A 21537-nucleotide genomic window follows, 5' to 3' on the forward strand; every position below is an offset into this window, starting at 1 on the left:
GCGGCGAGTCCACGTCATCAACGCTGCCGGTAATCAACATCTGCATTCCAGACCAACCGGACGTCATGTCCAGAGAAAAGAGCTTCTCATCGTCATCATCCTCAGGAGTCGGACCTGAAGACATCGATGTCATCAACGTTGAGCTTGCCTGTGTCGAAACAACGGCTCCTCCGCCCGACATCAACCTTCGACGCGCATCACCCGACAGCGGATCGACCGACAAAGTGGCCGTTGCAGACTTGCGGTCGTGCGCCCTCGAATCGGAAAACCTGCAAACGACCTCGCCGACCGACGAAAAAGGTCCCGACGAGGGGACCACGGAGCCGGGGTCGGGCGGCTCTTTCGACTCCGAACAGTCCGGCGAGCCTCCGCAGGCGTCCACCCTGACCAGCGGAAGCACGTCGCCGTCCGACGAAGAGTCGGAAACAACGAGCACATCAACGTCAAAGCTTCGCTACCTGCTCCCGAATTACCCCGAACTGAGCAAGGTCGTCGACCCCGACTCGAGCGAGTCGACGTCTTGGACGTTTTCGGCCGAGTTTCCGTCGTCCCTGCGGACGACGGTGGGTGCGGACGCAACCGACGACGAGAACGAAGACGCCGACGCCCGAACGCCAACGACCACAGCGACCGCTGCCGGCGACGCGGCGACTGTGGCGCCCGTTGTTGTTGTCGCCGAGGAGAACAATGGCGACCTCGTTGCAATCCAGCCCGGAAGTGACTCCGTGTCGTGACCGTGGCGCAGTCTCACCTCTTAGAGAACCAGTTGTAATTATCTCGTGCCGTGTGAAGTACCTGCTGCGTCGCCTGGTCGAGTGGGCGCATAGGGATGCGCCTTCGAGGCGGATTGCCACGCGCAGCCATGTTTCTGCAGGAAGACGCCTTCACAGCACATTTACTGTCCCCAGCACAGTGCTCTCAGAACGGTTTTGTTTGTCGACTACGACGCTTGCTCTTCTGCGCGGGTGAAAACATGCGTGGCACTAATCGGGCCACGCCACAAGCTTGGCTTGCTGCTCCGTGCAAAAAAAAGAAAAAAACCTCGAGGGAAAACTCTTGATAAGCCAAGCTCGTGTTTCCACTATCAACATTCTTCGTTTCCATAGTGTTCTTCTCCTTCAGAACCGTTTGCTGACCAAGCTGCATGCGAGAGTCGTATGAATGAGCCATGCGAGGTGCCTGCCACGTTAACCTCGTTTCAACTGTTTTCGTTTGTTTGTTCGTTTGACTGTTGTTTATTGTGAGCTGTGGTGACACAGACATTTCTGTCCAGCCAATGAGCGGAATTTTTTTTGTTTTCTGTTGCGAATTTTCCTCTTTCTGTGCTGTCATAGTCACATTCGCAGCTCCACTATAGTTTCACGCCCACGAGTGACTTTTTTTCTTTTTTTCGCAGCCGCCTCACCTGTGTCAAGATGCATTTGTCCGAAGGCCCAATTGTCGCAGCAGTTTTCGTACAAAGAAATGCCAGAGGCGTGACGTTTCATTCGCTCTATCTTAAACTGGCCGACACCTCATTTGTGCAGCCGTTAGTGGAGGGTTGATAGTTTGCCGGAAACAAAAACTTTGTGTCGTAGCTTACGTCGCACCGGGCTTAACGTAATTACGTTGTCGACCCTTGCTGCACCACTCAGCTGCACATCTTAGGAACTGTTCTACAACTCGTATGTGTTTCATCTGCTCAACTATGAACGCTAAATAACTAGTAGGCCTTCAGTCGACCTTCTTGCAAGCTCGGCAGTGTCTTCTTGCTCCTTAGAACAAAGCCTGAAGAAATATGGTTTGGCATCTTGGTTTCCGTACTCTTTTTCCGTAGAGGAGTGGCAAAATAGTGGACAGAGATGACACCGTAGAGCCAACAGGAGAAGGAGAAGGCAGGTGTGCTTAGATTTCAAACCCTGCGTGTTGAAGCCGCTTGTATTTTTTCACAACCCGTGTTGTTAAAACCAGCCCACATGTGCCATGTTATAAGTGAGTCGACTCACTAGGTTAAAAAAAAAAAGATGTCTGTTTCTGCCAATCTAAGGTAAGGCTAGTCCCGAGAATGGTGCTGACCTTGCCCCCGCGTCACACTCACCAGCAATCATTTATATATACTATACATATATATAAGATATATCTCTATCGTCTTTTTGTTTTCTTTAAAAGTAGTGTGGAATCAACTAGTAACATCATTGTTTTTAGTGAGACACTGAATTACGTACGTTAATCAAGGATGCGAAAGCTTTAGGCAGTTTTATAAATGTTGCCGTTCGTTTGCCCCGATAGCAAATGGTGCACAACCAAGTCGGTAGTGTGCCTGCAATCGCAAGTGGTAGAACGCCCCGTGTACAGTAGACGAGAGTTTATCTTGTTTCAAATGTTCCGCTGCCATGTTTGCTTGGGACCCGCAGGGGTCCGGAATGCTCTGGACCGCTATGATCCAACCGAATGAATGTTTCGACGACCGTCTAGAAACAAAAACTTTCGTTAGCCCGAGGTTTGCCTAGGAGGAGTCACCGCCTCGTTTGACGTGCTTAACAGAATAGCAGCAGCAAGCCATTAATGTCTTTTACGAAACTTCGACACTTCTGTCGAGTGTTGTAGCTCTATTGAGCAGCGCAGATCACAAATAGAAAACCAAAAGGCTCAGCTGACTCTGACACCGTCGTACATGGTTTTAACATGATGTTTAACAGTATCCAGTCGTGCACTCAACAATCGACCGAATGGCAAGCACATCTCTCAACGCTGAACTTCACCCGCAGTACATTGCCATCGCTCGACTGGGCAACTCACTCAAGGCTCAAAGAAAAGTTGGGCACGCCAGTAAAGCTCTGCGATCAAATGTTTGGTTCTCGATCTCGCGATATTGCAAAAGCCTCGCCAACTTGCACACCTGCGTTGTTTCTTTCATGCGTAGAAATTTGTGGCTTGAGTTCGCAAGTAAGCAATACATTTGGCACAGACATTTTCAAAATTTATAATGCGCTAAATGGAAGCAGGATTCCTTTTAACAGTTTCAGTTTGCCACGTCCAGAGTTAGCGCTTTGTCGTGCTTCTGTCAGCCGTAAAACAGCACACAAAAATGAGGAAACAGCGAGCGACAACTTCACAAATGACTGTGCCAATTTCATTATTTTCGGAGAACAACAACTTAGCGAGTTTATAGACGTCAAGACAAAAATTAGCTTTAGAAGGCCAGCCATCGTCTATCTCCGTGAAACCAAGGTGCCATTATCTGGGTCCCTCCGTTTCTAGACTCCGTGTAGCAGCGTTTCTTTTTCCCAACTCCAAACCCAAGTTGGTCGTTGCCATGACGGAAAAAAATCAAACGAATACACCGCACACTACTTTGTATAATTCCGCCTCATGCGCACCTGTATGCACCGCAGCCTGGATGTCACACCAACACTTTCGTAATCTTCACCGTGTAACCACACGCGCAGGCAAGTGGAAGAGGCATCCAGCCACCGAGTTAAAATGAAACTGTACACTAGCTCGTCTCATCATGTACATTCTGTAAGAAAAAAAAAACAAAGAGGAGCTTTCCCCCTTGCCTCATCGGAGCAAAAGGTGCACGTTGAGTCTCTAGAAGTTTGATATAAAATGCCGAGTATGTTAAAAAATATTCAGGAAGCAAACGAGTCTTTTAATTGCTGTAAAACAAAACACTGTGAAATCCCCCCTTCCTCTCGAAGAAAGGCTTATAGGTGTCTCCGTAGCGATGATGAAAGGAAAAAAAAGACACGTATCTTCTAGTTTCGTTTGAGCTGCTGTTGTTATATATGAGCATTTGCCGAAATCCCACAGTGGTGTGTCGGGTGACTCAAAACGTAGAAGAAGATATGCAAGCCAAGGCCACAGAGCGAAGTCGCTTTCTAACGTGGGAGGAAAGGAATTTCCCGAGAAGGACACCAACACCCTTTTTTGTGTGTGTACGTTTATCATCGTTATTCCATCACCCCCCCCCCCCCCAACCAACCCCGCTATCTCCTGCTGGTTCCCAGCAAAGCACGTGTGTCGTGCACTCTACGCGCTGTTGTCGCTTGCGTGTCGTTGCCTTCCTAGGTTTGACGCTGCCGCCGTCACCCGCCAACAGCGGGTCGGTGCCGCTGCATTTTTTTGTTCATCTCACGCCGCAAATCCTGAAATCGCAGACGTGTGCGTTCGGGGTTATCAACCAGGCTTGACCCCTGCAAAGCATTGCGAAGGAAAGCGGTTTTCCTGAACTTCCGACGCAAACGGAGCGCGCACCTCCCATACCTTGCCTTCAAATATTTTTTGTTTTCTTTCTCTCCAAGCGTGTGAACATACGCATGTCCTTCAAAGAATGCTTAGGGAGCGAGTATTGTTTTATGCGGCAAGTGCAATTTTCGGTGCTTTCCGGAGCACGGTTTGCGTCGCTGGGCAAAAATGCCACGCCAGTTTTATGCGCGCGCATACGCGATTTGTGGCTTGTCTCGACGCCCGCCCTTCACAAACCAATCGCGCATGGTCTCTGTCTTGTTAACAATTGTGTGGAAGTGTGGTCTTTCATGCAAGAACTTAATGGCATGGACGGCCACAATACACACAGATAGCCATCTAAAAGACCACAGGAGACACTAAGCTCTTTCGTCTCACATAGGCCGTTTCTGCGATGTTTCTGCATGAGCATGTACTTAGCGAGAAAGTACTGACTGTTTTCTCCTAGACAATATGTTAGACACTGAACACAAGAAATGGGTATTGAAACACAATATGCTAGCTGGAAACCAAGGTTTACCAATCTGTGAAAACTGAAGCTCGAATTAGAACAAAAGCTTGTCAGAACTTCAGCTATCCACGTTTACATGGATGTGCGACGTGGAATCGCTCCGTATTGAAATTTCAAAGCATCCGGCAATCCCAAAACAAAGCAATGCGTGCGCATTGTTTAAAACTTTTTCGTGTTTTAATTTACACCTGGAAGTGCATCCTTTCAGACCTGCACGCATGGGAGCTCTAGTTTTATTCAGACTTAAGCAGTGTTCCCTAGTTAAAAAGCGCTGCCTGTTGTCGCTCACTGTAAAATTGTTCGATGCAACTTGTTTTCCATCGTCGAAACATCGACCCCAACCTTTCAGTCCATGCAAGGATACGCCTTGGGCCAATGTAGCCTTTCCTATTGTTGGCGCCAATGATACATCTCCTAGGGACCACTCCATCCTTGTCGGCACGTTTCAGTTGGTGTCTTTGGGAGGGCTTGAGAGAGAACCACGAGCCTCACTGAACACCGCGTGGCCACTTTTTTCAGGCTTTCGCTACGTGATGCTAGAATTCCCCATGTGCCTCATACAACATTCACGGCTCGAACATCGTTACCAGCTCTGCTATGTTTTCATGTCACAGCAGTGTTGCATGCAATGTTCCGTTTTATTTCTTCCATGCCATTACTATTTGTACAAACCACTTCGTCATAATGCCTCGGGTGTGAAAACCGTCTTCGTCCATTCAATGTCAAATCCAGAGTTGATTCTCATTACAGTTGAGCACACTACAGAGATGAAGGCATTGAACTTAAGTCGACTCGTGTTAATTCAACATTCTTGGAAGCCACGTAGTTCCATTTGAAGTCTGTGAACATGGTGCTCTCTCAAGCAAAATTAGGAGCTACAGTGCAATTGGAGTTACATGCAGTAAAAACTTGTCCTCTCTCATCGTAACTACGGAAATGGATGTGTGTAACTCATGGATTTCTCAGAAGACACAGCATTTAAATGGTGCATGCATTTGGCTGAATCACTGGCACCTTCTTGCAGTCATGCCTGCCAACGTACACAGCAAACTGATCATCATAGTTGCGCACATCAGTGTGCACAGATTTTAACATCAAACATGAACGCATTATTAATTAGAGCTTCTGAAATGCCGCCTGTATCGCCATTTCCAGCCGCAATGTTGTGGCTGAGAAATTTGTTAACTTCGCATTAGTCTTAAATTAGGCAATTTCAATATAAATGAAATACACACAAGGCCAAGCAACATGTTGAATAATGTTCAAATTAGCCAGTATTTTTAAACGTGACGAGTCCACTGCAAGTAAAACCTTTGATAGCATGCCAATTTCGCCCGACAAAAATGACACCTTGGTGCTTTTATCGCCAATTTGTTTCTTTGTTCCTTTTACTAGCTACCTTTTTTTGTCTATAATTTATACTCTTTCCTTCCAAAGAGACAGATAAAGAGCAAGAAATATCTAGGTGCCGAGTACAATGCACAAAAGTTCACTTTAAGAAGACATTTTCACACAGCTCATTGCTATGCAACACTGGTGTTCGAATTGTCGAGAGTTGTGCGCACCAAACGCGCACACCTCGGGAAGTTTCACAGGTGCTTGAATCACATTTTAAGTGTCGCACACTGTTGTAGCCAGACCTCAACATCCTTGAAACCTCGAATGAACTCTTGTGTGAAACTGCTTTGTTGTAGCCCCCTATTTGTACATAGTGTTCACTGCCTACATCCCCAACTGTGATGTTCGATACTGTGTGCAGTCTAGCTGCAACTGAAAAGCGCTTGACAACTGTCGTACGCCGTCAATTGTAAATAAGCTGCCCCACCTTGGAAATCTAGCCATTTAGTAAAACCGGTAAATTGATGGATGTTTGCTTATTCACTTGAATTCCAATGTGTGGTGTCATGCACATGATAAAGACTCAACTTTTCAGGGTTTGCTTCTTCAACAGTAGGGTAGCAAACTACGAAGACGTCATGCACGTAGGCGAACTCCACTTTGAAGCTCATCGTGACGAGACGTGAATAGCTTTTCAAAATGTGTTTTGTGAACGCCTTGTTTGTTGCTGTTGATCTGTCATTTGGTGTCTAGACAGTGCATTTTTTGTTTCGGTACATGAATATTGTGACAGGCAAAATTGTCCACAGTGTGTCCAGCACTTGCCTTTGTACAACTTGGAGGCTGTAGTCCGATTTCCATCCCTGTGGAGCAATCCTCCGGACATGCGGTCCGACTGGCTGACACGGCACAGGCAACAGAGCCCATTCACGGCGCACCGCGAAAAGTGTAAAAGCGTCAACGTCGCACCATCTTACCAAGCTTTCAGTAGCCGTCTCTCTGCAATACAATCGTTCTGTTAACAAGCGCTCGACTATTTTCCATAAACGCAACGAAATTTTCTAAAGCAGAATAGAAAGAAGTTAGGCGAAACAGTTCTAGAATCATTTTCGCAGACGTAGTTTCCATGTAATCATAGCAGCCTTTTTAACAATATGAATGTTCACAAGAGGATGGAGTCATCAATAGAACTTGAACAAGAGATGTCAGTGGAGCCAATGTTCTAACAATCCTTCCTTCAGAAACCTTTATGAACTCTTTGTTGTAAGATTGCCTTCAGAGACAACCATTGTTCAAACAACACAGATTACCTGTCAGTGTTGCATTTTCTTGCAGAAGTAGGATCTGTTAGACACCCCCATATCAGTTATATCGCGTCTGAGAGACAGTTCGTTAGCCTATTGGCTGCCAAAACCAGCAAACCGCCGGGTGCAAGAAAAGGGGCGGGCGACATTGCTGAAGCCGTCAATTCGGAAGGTACGAAGCATTACTGGATTCAGAAGCTATTTGTAGATGGGACAACAGCGAACATAGGCTGGATGAGTTTAGAAGTGTTGTCAGCGGATGCCACTAGGTGTCTTAAGAAATGGTTGCCATTTCTTTTTGTAAAACCTTGTGAACGCGCTCAACACCAATGCATCTCGAAGTGGCACTGTGGGCGTTTTTCATGTCAGATTATTCCGCTAAGCTCTGAAGAACACTACTCATCATGGCATTTCAAACAGCAGTATGAAAATTAAACAAATTTGAAAAGTAGGCTGGGATGGAGGGAGAGTTTCAGGGAAAGGTGCAGTGCAGCTTTCCATCTTTCCATATGCCCAAATGTTTCAAACTTTTCAACGCGATAATAAATCTGTGATTGGCAGTTACAGTTCAGAACGGAAACGCAGTGCTTCATACAGCAAAAAAAAAAAATACCTTGTTCACAATTTCTACATTTACGGCCATAGAGAATTGCACCACACAACAGTGGATGCTCATGTAGCGCATGTAAAAGCAAAATTAATCCAGAAAAAGGGCCACGCAACCTTTGGTAGCCAATGGGTTAATAGATCCCAGATTATTTTAGGATGTGGCAGTGGCTAGTGACAGCCCAAAGTTTGTAGGATATGCCAGCGCCACTGAGCCAGCATTTCTCATTACAGTAGCCGTATTTCTAGTGTTTCAGCCTAATGGACCAATCTCCAGTTGCCTCCGGGAGTTGGGAATCAGAATACAGATTCCAGAACTTCCGTGCAGATTCCAGGACTGTATGGAATCTGTATGGAACAAGCTGCACAGATTAGCTTCATGTAAATCCGCCACAAAAGCGCGAAAAAGCGGCTCATTGATGTGCAGTTCCAAAACAAAACTGTGTCGCGAGACGACCAGATGATTGTGCAGTGTGTTTAGCGTCCACATTTACGTGCCAGCATAATCGAAGTGCTGTGAAAGGTCATTAGGCAAGGTGACCCAGATTCTCATCAACAACCAAGACCCCACCTCCCCCTTTCTGCAAGAAAAATATACGTCTTCAGTATTACGATGTCTGGTGAGTGCACATGTAACATACTCTCTAGTCGGAGTGCTTGGGTGTGCGAGATGCAGAGTTCCTGTACAGGTATTTCACATCTTCATGTACCGTTTCCCAGTGCCGTTGCTTCGCTTCACATAAATGTCACTTGACTAGCTTCTCTCTCGACACAAGTTGCATACCGAAAAAGGGCCACCCGCCACCATTAACTTGCCTTACTGCCTTTAGCCTATTCGCTGCACGTCTCGCAAAGCTGGCAACTGGTGTTTGCAAACCCCGTTCCTCAACTGTCTCAATGGTCCCCGCTTATCAGCCGAGAAGTTCAGCTGCATGCCGACGGGCGACGCCCGGTCTGGCGCAAGAATTCCCGCGCACCAACACAAGAACTGCCCCCCTGCAGAAGCACGCATTACTTGTTGAAAAAGAGACGTCTTCTGTCGAGCCTGTAGTTCTGCAGGGGAGGGGTGTCACGGCGAAAAACAAGTGTCGAGCCTATTTGAAAAACAGTCAAGATAATGCCGTTTCGCTGGCCATAGCAGTGACAGCGGCTCGAGTGTTGAAAATCGCGTGTCTGAAGGTGCGACTCGCTCTGTGGCCGAAGCGAGTAAGCTGTGATCCTGTTAATTCAAACGAGAGATGTGTCACTGGGGGAACAAGCCTTTTTTTTCTTTTTGTTATGTCATTATTAAAATAACAAATTCCACAAGCTCACTGTCTGCGTGGCTTTCTTCGATATCTTGCCGAAAGCCTACGAGGCTTTGGCCATGTTGGGCACACACCATGTTACGGATGCACTGTGTTACGCATACATCGCATTACGGGCACATCACCTTACGGATGCACCGCCAAGAAACATGTAATAGACACATCATGCAAAGTATCAGGACCAGCATTTCGACACGAACTAGTGTCAAGTTAAGACTTTCATAGGTGCTTCCCATAGCCTATACGAGTGCTAAAAGCAACATTTTTACATACGAAAAGCATGCAGTAGAGTTTAGGCAGTTTTGAAAGCAGCTAACAATGTCTCTGGCGTGTGCAAACATTCAAAACGAAAGAAACGCGACAGGCACGATTGTCAGAAAGGTGTAAAGGAACTTTATTGTGTAAAAGAAAAGGTGACGCTACGGTAACATCTTCCACGTAATTTGATTCATTGCACCAAAGAGCACCAACAGAGATGAGAGCAAGTTCAATAGCAGGCCACGACAAACGCACCAGCTTCAAATGAGCTCCGCAAAACTCGACTAAATATACGAGCATAATAAAAAGAAAGTAACAACAATAGAAAGGCCACTTCCCTTGATGTGTACTACACTACAGGTATATAACGTGATCCACCGAAGCCAAGGCACATATACGAGGTGAATGTTTTGCAATAACAGCTGTGGGTTATGTAACTTAGCGGCGCCAGTGCATAGTAATACATTTGAAGTTCACGTACAATGCTTAAAATGTTGATATATTTAGAGCATAGGCACCGGCAAAAAGTGAAGTGCCGCGCTACACCATCAGAACCGCTCGGTCATGTCATGATGGTGATCCTTCTAACGTTTGATTTAATGTAAAATAATGACACGGGTGTCTTGAATGCCCGCCCAACATGACAAATATCATCTATATATAATACAAACAGCGGGCGTCAATGGCCCAAATCGATGTTAAAACTTTTGCGCGAATACTGGCGGAATTGCTCAGGATGTAAAGTTTGAACGTGAAAAGCTAAGGGTATGCAAATGAAAAGAATTACCAGTTTGCTGTCAACAACTCGGAATAATACTACACCGCTCGACGGATGTTTTGGCCCTGTTTTTCATTAAAAATCGCACAAACTGCTTGTTCCATCATGAGTGATGTGAGAAAACATTGAAGCAAGAATACTATTCCACAAGAAGACAAAAAAAAATAGATCCACCATTTTAAGCGAAAACTAACAGTAGAATAACAACCTCAAGACAATAACCCAACAACAGTCTCTTCTACTGCCAAGAAAAAAAATGACAAGTGTAAAAACCACTAGTATGTGCAACAATAAAGTTGAACTAATCAGATGGCTGTAGAGATGTGACCTTTTTCGTGACACAGTGACGTCGCAAACATACATTCATAAAAACAGAACCACCACACCAGATTCCACAAACAAACGGGAATCCAATGATTGAACATGATGCTTTGTCATGTTCGGATGCAGACAGGCTTCGTAAGCGTAAAAAACGGAAACACAATGATACTGCAACTCCTGAAACCAGGTTGAGGATTTAGTGTATCAAATAAGTCCACTGCAGAGGCGAGCTGTAAAAGCAGACAACACGTCCAAGTATGGAAGAACTGGTGGCAACATCTCGCAACAACACAGCGTCAACCCCAACCTGGCAATACCATCCGCGATGCGCAGCGCCTATAGGGGCGCCACTGAAACCCGCGTTGCGGCGGCCGTTGGAACCGCTGGTGGGTCGCGTAGCAGACGCCTCATTCGCGCGTGCGATTTGCCGCTTGTGCGCGTCCCACATAATTATTTTGTGGCGTTAGTGTGCGCAAAGGAGCGGCACTTTATAATAGTGGACATGTGTCCGATGTCACAGCTGTGTGGGACGACAATGTCACCATACGCGCCAAGTGATTTGCCACAGACAAGCGTCAACAAGCTTCCCTACGAAGTAGAGCTCATCGTAAGTACATCGCTTTCTTTTTAACATCCCGATCACTAATGCCTGCGTACGTTGACACGTGAACCAACGTTTTTTCTCGACACAGTAGCTTCGTTTACGTGCCATGTGTTTATATAGTAGATTTTGAAGGAGCGCTGTCGCAACGGCGTGTAGATTTCAGAGGTGCGGCCACACGAAGGGTCAGCGTTGGTAAAACTTTGTAACCAGCACGATAAACTTGTGAAAAAAATAAACGATAAACTGATCATCAGTGCAGAAGCGCACAGCGAACATTCTGCACCGATGATCGCACTCCAGTGCCATCAATAGGTAGAATGCAGCCGATTTCGTGCAGCACACGTGTGATTCCACGGCGCTTTTGTAAAGGAGCCGTCACCTGCCCCACATTCTCTGGCATTGCGCTTCGCGCCATTCATTTTTCAAGAGAGCCTAGGCATCGCGTCTTATCAGTAATAACAACCTCATGTGCATTGTAGCGTCTACAATGCAGGCGAGGCGACCAAGTGTAAACGTAGTAGCATTTGCTGAAAACGTAGCGACATAAATGGAGAAATAAAAACAGTAATCGTTCTAACACTGCCGTAAACAAAGCGCGATTGCTTACCTTCTGCGTCGTACAGCCGCAACCTACCACCGCCGTCGCTCTCACTCATGAAATAGCACCAGAAACCTGTAGAAGTGCGTTCCTGGCGATTTTTTCTGTGTGTTTGAGCAGCCGACAACGCAGCAGTTATTTTTAGACATCGCTGAAGCCCGACAGAGTCGTTAAATCACGATGAAAACACATCCATCCGTGCACTCGCGTACACTCTCGCGGGAACACTTGTCGCCCGGACCCACCAACGCTTCCGAGCCGTGGCGGCAGATGGCGTCGTAGGCGCTTTGCGCATCGCCTATACATAATTATAAGAAACACGTCTGAGGATGTACTTACTAAATTACGGAGTCACCGACACATTCATGCCAGTGAATCAGTGACATATAGCTGGAGTTCAGTCCCTGTCGTTAAAGTTCTGTGCACCACAGTTAAAACTTGCGGCTCCACCAGGTGGCACCAGCATCACTAGTGCACACACCCTACATCTTACAGTATACATATATACTAATACGTCTCCACTATGCCGCTCTACATTGAAGCAACGTAAAGGGATGCCTGCCAACAAGTCCAAGGACTCCTCACTTTTAACTAAATGTTTTAATACAGAAAGCAGATGCAAATGGAAACGAAAACGAAGCATTCACATGCCCTCAAGTCTGGTAAAAAGGGGCCAGCCATCTACTAGAAAAAATTTGACCAATTTCCGAGGTTTTACGTGCCACAATAGACACATCATGAGGCACGCTGTTACAGAAGACTATGAACCGATTTGGACCACCTGGGGTTCTTTTAACGTCCTCCAAAATTTAAGTGCACGAGTGTCTTCACATTTCGCCCTGATAAAAACGCAACCAGCTTAGCCGGAAATCAAACTGCATCCTTGTGCGGTTGCTAAGCAGCCATGGGTGGGTTGTCAGCAAAAATACGCAGTTCAAGCAATACAACTACTTGTGCTGGCTTATCAGATCGCTTTGTGTCTTTAAAGTCGACACTACTGCAAAGGGCACGTCTTAATGCATGCTTCAATGCATTAGGCTGAACGCTACTTTAATGCATGCCTAAATGGGAGTTGCATAGCACCTGCATTAACAACCAGTCTGCTTGTGGCTTGAGAAGCATCAAATCACAAGTGCATCAGTTCATTACGGAATAATATTCGTCTAATACACTTCACATTCAAAATGTTGGGTGAACAGCAACCATTCAAGAGCAAGATAAAAGGATGTTGTCTACGATTATGTGCAGAACATTTAACATGCAAATGTTTGCTGCTCAATTAAGACCAAGCAATCAATACATCACGGCAACAAACATTTAGGTCTGATGGCTAAAAATACTCCTGGGAAGTGCTTTTAAAAAATACAGCCTCTTGAACTTTGTGGCATACAGACCTTGTACTCAATTAAAACCGCAAGCCCAAATGGACTTGAATGTTTACATCAGCCGACATATGTACGGGTTAAAGCCCCCATGCTATTAAAAGAAAAGCTCAGAAAAATAAAGATCACCAACTGCAAATACATTCATCAGCTGCCTCACATACTTTGCCTTCACTTTCAGCTCAAAATTTTGGAAGAAAAGCCTCCTTTTTTTTCTCTCATGTAAATATGGCACCATCTGTTGGTACATCGGCAACAACATCACCTCTGGCAAAGTTTACATTGCCATCGAAACAACCATGAAAAAGCACAAGTCACTTCTCACCTAACTGCAAAGTTTGCCACTAGGGGGTCATTGCAAACGCATCACCGGCAACGGCCGACGGCAAGAGTGACGTGGTCACGTGAGCAATGCCGTTCACTGGGCCTCTGCACTGCGAGGTAAGCGGTTAAAAAAATAAAATCAAACGCACGCCGGCTCACCCGTGCTCACCAACCCATCTTCTTTGTGGGGAATACTATTAAAAATATTTTTTGAGCTCTCAACAAGCGGAGGAAAAACTGCTCGAAACAACAGAGAACACGTTTTCTGTAAAATGCCACGCCGACGGTCAAACCGTTGGGCGTACGGCACAACTGGAAACGTACCGCACAACAAACGAGAGATTCAAAGCATGAACTTTCACTATGTGGAACACGAGTATCTGGATCTTGAGTCCATGGATGTGGCCACCCTCACCTCAATGCCACTCCTTTAAAACTTGGAACACTCGAGAGACAAGATATCTCTCCAAACCGCCTGAACTCCGTCAAGAAAGCGCAAACCATCCCGCCCATAATACTAATCTGCAACGTTGGAAAAGGCGTCGCAGCAGCATCCGAGGGCAACAGTGCAGCCCAGCAGTGCGCACGAAGGGAGAGTCTGCGTTCGCTACAGCGTGACAGACTGCGCGGAACACCGTTCAGTAGCAGAACGGTATCCAGGCACCTCCCTCGTCCTTGCGGAAGTAGTGCGGCCGGTTGTCGGGGAACACGGTGACACCCGGAAACGGGTGCTGCTGAATGTACTTGAGGGCGGCCCGCACTTGCATCACAAACATGGGCGACTCCACCTCGGGCGATGTCGACAGGTGCTGCGTCAACAGTGCAAACGGAGTGCAGCCGCATGTATACCAGAGATGCTCGATTAAAACATAATTTGTTGTCTTTTCTTTCTTTCTGGAGAAAAAAAAAAAGTTTACTGTATGTCATGCAGCTCAGAAGTGAATACGAAACCAGGTAGAAGATGAACATGGCAGATAAGCTTTTTCGTGCTTTGGGTCGGCAGTTACCTAAGCCCTTGTTCTGTTACCAGCTTGCCTTCAAGTTATCCCAAATGGTAGAGCAACAACACCTGACAGTAATTGGTCCCAGATGAGCCTCGCACCTTAAAAACAACCAATTTGTAGCTTTAGGGTAGTACAGTAGACACCCAGTGATACAATCACGGTTGGTATGAATGTCAGTGCGGTACGAATTGGCAATGTTAGGCGAGCGCGTGTTTGCTCTAGTCCAGTTGTGGTGGCTGCGCCGGCCCTCCAAACGACAGTTTCATAACAACACATTAGAGGGAAATCTGGTGCTGGTGTCTATGGGAGCTGCAACGTATGGTATTTCAGCCAGCATGGGAATGATGGGTAGTACATTGGTTTGACTAAGCTTCATCCTTTCAGTTCCATGTGGCTTTCAGACTTTTAAAACTGGTAATTATTTTTTTTTAAACTCTTAGAAATCAGCGACAAGCACATTCACTTTTTTACGATACATATTTCAGGTGACACAAACACATTATGATCCTGAGAGATTCATATCACCTGAGGTTTTACTGTATTGGAAGCTGGACAATGACACTTTTTCAGTAAGGCAGTGACAGTGGCGAGCTGTTGTCACTGGCATTAAAGACTGACACAGGAAAGAGGAATCATACCTGCAGTATGAAGTCATCATTCTGCGACAGCCACAGGTCCACTCCTCGCATCGGCTCGTAGTTGAAAGGCCCGATGCGCATCATTCCTAACGAGCAGTCGTAGATGTCGCACATCTGCAATGCCCGTTAGGCTCGGTAAGGTCGCTGAACGCGCCGAAGCCGCAGCTGCAAAGTGAACGCTACCGACTCCAAGCCAAAGCAGCCCATTTACAGTGGAAGCCTCGAAGAACCTCCGCAGACTTCCAACTCGAAAGGCTTGCGTAGCGCAAAGATAACCAGCTCATTCCAGCTAAGGCCTGGCACAACCTGGTAAGACTATATCTACAAGTAGTTACTGAAAATTTTCACCAGGAGAGCTCTGAACCGGGGGGCTCCTTAAAACAATTCTAAAACTAAGTGAAGTTCTAAAAGGCGCCACAGTTCGTTCACTCGTTCAACCCTAGAACAATGGAGTCGGTGCTGATTATGCAAGCATGTTTGACGTCCCACTCATGCATCGAAATTCCGTTTGCGATGTACAGTCACGGATTGAAACACGGAAATTTAGGGATAAGTAATGAACGCACATTTGTTTCCAGCGTCTATAGTTCGTCATACCTGCGTAGTTTTGACTCGAACACTTGTGTAAGAGACAACATTAACTTTAACGGCCAGATTTCGAGTGACATGACATCACGAGCAATTGCTCACAGCAGTCATTATACTAAAGAAAAATAATGTTGTCGCATTCCAATAGGTGAGTACTGCATAACAGTATCAAAAGGGCTCGCCAACAAGCCTGTTCTGAAATCATACACACCAACTGCTGTAAGTCTCCCAATGAGTGAAGGAGGCTGTGAAATGTTTACACGAAGTGAAGAAAAAAATGTCAGTGCATAGTTTCAGAGGTTCCTGAGGTTGTGAAAGCGGCAAGTTTTCACACGAAATCCTACTTCTCTTTCCTCGTCCGTTCGATCCACTACGGGAGAAAACTGAGGTTATGTGGCAACCCAATGACAAAAATGATGCGACAATAAAAACAACAAAAAGCAGAGACCAACAAGTGGAAGCATCCATGCTTTCAAGCTCATGGTAATAAAGTGCTGAAGGGCGGCAAGCGTTTGGCACTTCGCGAAATTTTAAAACGTGCAACAGGCTTTGGCGACCACTTGCCTCGTGGCAGCCGGTGAAGTGTCTCGCCGAACGAAGCGGAAGCTCGGGACCTTTGTCGGGGAATGTGGCTGGGAAGATCTCGCCGCTCTTGATGTTTACACCTGAATTTAAAAAAAAAAAGAAAAAAAAAAGATTATCTTGATGGGTTATGAAACGCAGGTCGAGTGATCGTGGTCATCGCAAGACAGGAATGTGCACCTTTTTGTATTTGCAGGGAACACTGCAAAGTCTCTAGGATGTTGCATAAGGCACAAAGCAAGATGACAGATTCCGAGGCACAAACATGCGGCCACTGCAAAACAGACGTTCTCGGAACACGCGCATCGGAAAGCTGCTAGGAAATGATGCACTCAGCAATGCGGCATTGACGAGCCTGCCAACATAGCTTAAGACAAGAATATAACCAGAGTTAAACTTTCAAGACAAAGACGCCTGCTCACCAATGCCGTAGATGGTCGGCCAGTTGAGGTTCCCGCGGAGAACGTTGTTCAGCTCTGCAACGAAAGGGAATCGCTAAGATTACTTCGAGAAGCCCAAACATGTAAGCCACATGTGTAAGCAAACCCTGAAGTTGCCTTCAACAAATGCCTCCCTGGCAATATCGCAGTTTTTTTTAACAGAGTTGGTGGACCAGAGTATTGGAGTTTTAAAAAAGGCTACACACTTTTGCCTCCAACACGTTGGTCTGCCACATGACCGTGAGTATTTCATACTCATGCTCCTGTTTCCACGTGTACGGTTGCGGAATGACAGGCGACATCATAACTTTATGCGTAGCAAAAGGTATGAGCAATTGCTCAAGGTAACCACATCAAGTCACTATAAATCTGGCCACAAAATGTGATGTGGGCTCTCATAAAAGTGTACGATCCAATATTACACCAATGTGACAGGAACTGAAGACCATGGAAACGAAAGTATGCACGCTACTTAGCCCTAAATTGACGCATTTCATTCCGTGCACACTGTACACAGTTTTAATGTGACAAACTATGTGCACACTTATTACACATCCTTTTATCAGTACTGGTGCGAAGTCACCAATTTTCCTTAGTAGGTGAACTTTCCTAACTCGAGAATGTGCACTCATCAGCAATTTCGTTTCAGAACTGAGGCATGACGTAACATGCAACACCTACGCTATAGCACAAAGTGCTGCTAGCACTTTGTACTATAGCATACATAGTACAAAGTGCTCGTAGCACTTTGTACTTATAGTACAAAGTGCTCGCCACACACACCGCATTGCTCATCCACCAGTGCTTCCATTTTTAGGGGGAAAAAACAGTCATTAAGCTTAACTACAGACACCTGCTGTCACTACCCCAAAGCCCACTGTCACAGCTGAGTCAACAGGAATGAGAACCACAAGATGTCCACACATGGGATAGCAAAAACTACCGTATCACTGCACACAACAGTGAAAACATGTTCACTTCCACAGTGCAAGACTGACGCAGAGTAGTGAGCTCAGCAAGAGAGTTGCTCAGACTCTTACCACAAACACAGGCAGTCACCAAGTGGAGGTTGACAGGCTGCTTGTGCAAGGCATCTGCAAAAAAAGAGAAACGTCTGTAAGCTCAACCCTACTTACATGTGAAGAAACAGACAAAATTTGGATGTTAACTACCGGTGTCAACATAGCCGTCACCCCATCTGCGAGTCCAATCTTTGATTACCCGGCATTGTTTCGTGCTCGCGGACACCCTCCTACGCCTGCAAATTCTTCAATTTCAACACACCACCTAGTCCCCTGCCATTAATTGCTTTTCTCTTCCCTGGGCGCAGAATCCATCACTCTAATACACTAATGGTGATCATTATGTTCCACATGTGACACTGCCTGCCTAACTCCACTTTTTCATAACCTCAGCTCAGGCCCTGGCTGCCCCCATTCCCTCAATAATCCACATTGCTGTATTGCTGTCTTGAGTTGTTAAATTTTTTTTCATTGCATGGCTGTGTTTCTTGGCAAAAAAGTAAGGCTATGACTAACACAAAATGTGATCGACACAGTGTAGACACAAGAAGAAAGCTAACGTGAGCGGTACGCAAACCACGAAAATACTCACAGAGAAGCTGATTGGCCAAACTTTCAGAGTAACCCCTGCGGTCCAGGAAGCCGCCAACAAGGTAGACTTCAAACCTGTGTCAAGGACACATTCCATGTTAACAATGACTCATTACAGGCTCGTACGCATAAGACAATAGGAATTCACGTACACAAAACAACGACGAGCTGAAAACTCTGCTTTCACTCAACATTCCAACCTTCCATTGACAGGTCGTTAACTTTGGAACTGAACAATCTTTAAAGGGCTTCACCTGTGACAACCCTCCAACTCAATGTGCCACATTGTCAACTGGCAGCAAAAGCACGAACCGCCCCTCAACTGAGCTTGTTGCACCTGATTCCACATAACAAACAAAAGTTGAGCTAGTTGACAGGGATTCATCATGAAAGAAGGCTAGGGGCACCGGCATGGATGCAAGAGAATCATACAACAGACCTCTCGTGCTTCTGTCTGTACAATTTACCTTCCTTCACGAGGATTCATCTGTAATTTGTCCGATACATTTAACTTAAGCATTCCTTCTAACAAGCCTGTCCCCTCAGATGATGGTGTCTGCTCAAGAAATCCCTCACCACAGGAATCCCCAAGAGTGGCCAAGAGGTGCTTCTCAGGCTACTCATCACCCAAGTCGCCAGAAAAAGTTACTCAAGCTACTCCACATCAAAGGAGTCACCTGTGACTCCTGCGATGTACTCAAGGGTGTTCCTCGGGCTACTCCACATCGCAGGAGTCACCAGAAAAAGTTACTCAGGCTACTCCACATCAAGGGAGTCACTAGAAAAAGTTGAGGGGTGTTTTTCAGGCTACACCTCATCACAGGAGTCACCAGGAAAGATTACTCAAGGGTGTTTCTTGGGCAACTCCTCGTCATGGGAGTCACCAGAAAAAGTTCCTCAAGGGTGCTTCTCAAGATACACCACATCACGGGAGTCACCAGAAAATATTGGGGGGTGTTTTTCAGGCTACTCCTCCATCACAGGAGTCACCAGGAAAGATTACTCAAGGGTGTTTCTTGGGCAACTCCTCATCACGGGAGTCACCAGAAAAAGTTCCTCAAGGGTGCTTCTCAAGATACTCCACATCACGGGAGTCACCAAAAAAGTTATTGAGGGGTGTTTCTCATCACAGGAGTCACCAGAATAAGTTACTCAAGGGTGTTTCTCAAGCTGCTTCACATCACAGGAGTCGCCAGTAAAAGTAAAGGTGTTTCTTGAACTACTGCTAGACACAAAAGTAAGCAGCTAACGAGAATAAGCTGCTTTACGAGCTACTTCTCCTTGTAGGAGTCATCAAGAAGTCTATTGAGTGCCATGTCTCAAGTCACTCTTTATTGCAGGATTCACAATTACTGTAAGGTGTTCCTCATTCTTAAGCCACTTCTTACTGCAGCAATCACCAAAAGTGTTATCTACAAACATCTCTCACGCTATTCCTCATCACAAGTCACCAATAGCGCTACTGAAAGGCACTTCTCAGACACTTAGTTATCGCAGAAATTTCCTCGAGTGCCGAAGTGGCTGCTCACGTCAAAAGCATCAAGGCCCTTTACTCGATAACTAAAACTGTTTCACTGTGATGTAAGGAATGTGTTGGCGACTTAATGCAAGACTTCAAATGAATCAGCATGCCAAGACCCATTTACATCTTCTGCTATCCTTGTCTTGGCATGTTAATTCATCCTTGCATCCTTCCAGAGCTGCCCAAATTGCTCCACTTGACATACCATGAATTCACTGTTTATAAGTCGGTACCTACTTCTACTAATACTTATAAAAGTGCACTGACTATGCCTTCGACGAAAATGACATGTAGTAAGGTGTCTTATTAGAGCAGATAAAAGATTTAAAGGATGAAATCTAGAGATTGCCAACAACTCCTTAAAAAAAAATGCCCACCTTCCTTCTGGAATGGGAAGCGAAAGCTCCTGCACTCTCCGCACCATGGACGCCACGCCTTGCTCGAGGCCCGAGCCATCGAAGTGTGCTAGCGACACAGCTCCCGAACCTGGAACACAATTTTTTTCACTGGCAGCGACCAAGAAGAGAGTGAAGTTTCCAGTGGCAAAAGAACAAAAGCAATATGAAACCCATGGCACGTTTGACCTGCCTGCCACAGTAGCTGAGCAGCTAAGGGCTTACGCCACCACGCCCGAGAATGCTGGTTCGATTCCCGGCCTCAGCAGCCAAATTTCAAAGCAAAGACGCTCACGTACTCCCATTTCAGCACACGTTAAAGGGATACTGAACAAAAACTGGAAAAACTCCCGAAAACGTTTAAATTCTACTCGGAAAGCGTGACTGTTCCGATAAACAGTTTATTTTGCACATTTTTGAACATGTGGCTGTATTTTTGGAAGATTGTCAGCGCGCAGCGGCTGCACACCAACAGGAGCAGTGACGTCACATTCACCACGGCGTATGCAGGGTGCAAGTGTTCCTGTCCTCCTCCTCTTTTATTGCGACAGCAACTACATGGACACTCTCGGCTGGCTTTTGTCGTCGCTGTCGCCGTCATGTCCCGGATATGTATACGCATGTATATATAAACAAAAAACACAGAGAAAAATAAATCAGAAGAAAAAAAATTCCGAAGCGTGCCACCGGGATTCAAACCTGCGACCCCTCACTCTGCGGCGAGACGCCTTAAACAACTCGGCCACGCGCCACCTGTTTAACATACCAACGACGAGCAATTTGTATACATCATTTAAAGCTGTCGGCACGCAGAGCTCAGAGGTGCTTCAGCGTGTGCAGTATCACCTGCAAGATTGCCCGAAGGGCGCTCTTTAAAGCAATGCTCCTACATTTTCCTTCAGTTTGAAAACTGCCCTTGAGACGCGCACAAAGTGCGCCCATTTCTGTACTCACTCATGATGTGGAACACCAGTTAAACAATCCATCGAACGCAACCACACTGCAGAAAATGCAGAGGGGTCACTCCCCACCACCGTAGTTTACAAGAAAAAAAAAATCTAAGAGCATTGGGTTGTAGCACGCTGCTCAAACACAAACAGATGTGACAGTTGTTAGTTCGCACTCGTCCTGTGAATACCTGTGAGTTATTTTCGAGCGTCCTTCCTTGTGTTTGAGCAGCGCGCTGCAAGTGTCAAG

The 21537-nt window shown here is 46.1% G+C and overlaps 2 protein-coding genes across 4 annotated transcripts in view; one reads left to right on the forward strand and one right to left on the reverse strand.

Moving 5' to 3' along the window:
- LOC119399977 (voltage-dependent T-type calcium channel subunit alpha-1G) overlaps positions 1-9294 on the forward strand; it is a 78308-nt gene extending 69014 nt beyond the window's left edge. For both annotated transcript variants that reach the window (XM_037666879.2, XM_037666880.2), the window contains exon 34: positions 1-9294. In XM_037666879.2, coding sequence (XP_037522807.2) covers positions 1-734 — 734 coding nt within the window. In that variant the 3' untranslated portion in view covers positions 735-9294.
- Positions 7046-21537, reverse strand: part of LOC119399979 (protein N-terminal asparagine amidohydrolase) — a 21335-nt gene continuing 6843 nt past the window's right edge. Inside the window, exons 5-11 of one of the 2 annotated variants that reach the window (XM_037666884.2) lie at positions 20323-20431; positions 18425-18498; positions 17851-17904; positions 16793-16846; positions 16353-16453; positions 15201-15314; positions 7046-7075 (exon numbers count right to left, since the gene is read on the reverse strand). In XM_037666884.2, coding sequence (XP_037522812.1) covers positions 7061-7075; positions 15201-15314; positions 16353-16453; positions 16793-16846; positions 17851-17904; positions 18425-18498; positions 20323-20431 — 521 coding nt within the window. In that variant the 3' untranslated portion in view covers positions 7046-7060. Of the gene's footprint in view, positions 7076-9663; positions 14368-15200; positions 15315-16352; positions 16454-16792; positions 16847-17850; positions 17905-18424; positions 18499-20322; positions 20432-21537 lie in introns of those variants that run through there. The other variant, XM_037666883.2, reaches the window with a different exon arrangement.

Source organism: Rhipicephalus sanguineus, chromosome 7 (assembly GCF_013339695.2).
Source record: "Rhipicephalus sanguineus isolate Rsan-2018 chromosome 7, BIME_Rsan_1.4, whole genome shotgun sequence".
Classification (NCBI taxonomy): domain Eukaryota; kingdom Metazoa; phylum Arthropoda; class Arachnida; order Ixodida; family Ixodidae; genus Rhipicephalus; species Rhipicephalus sanguineus.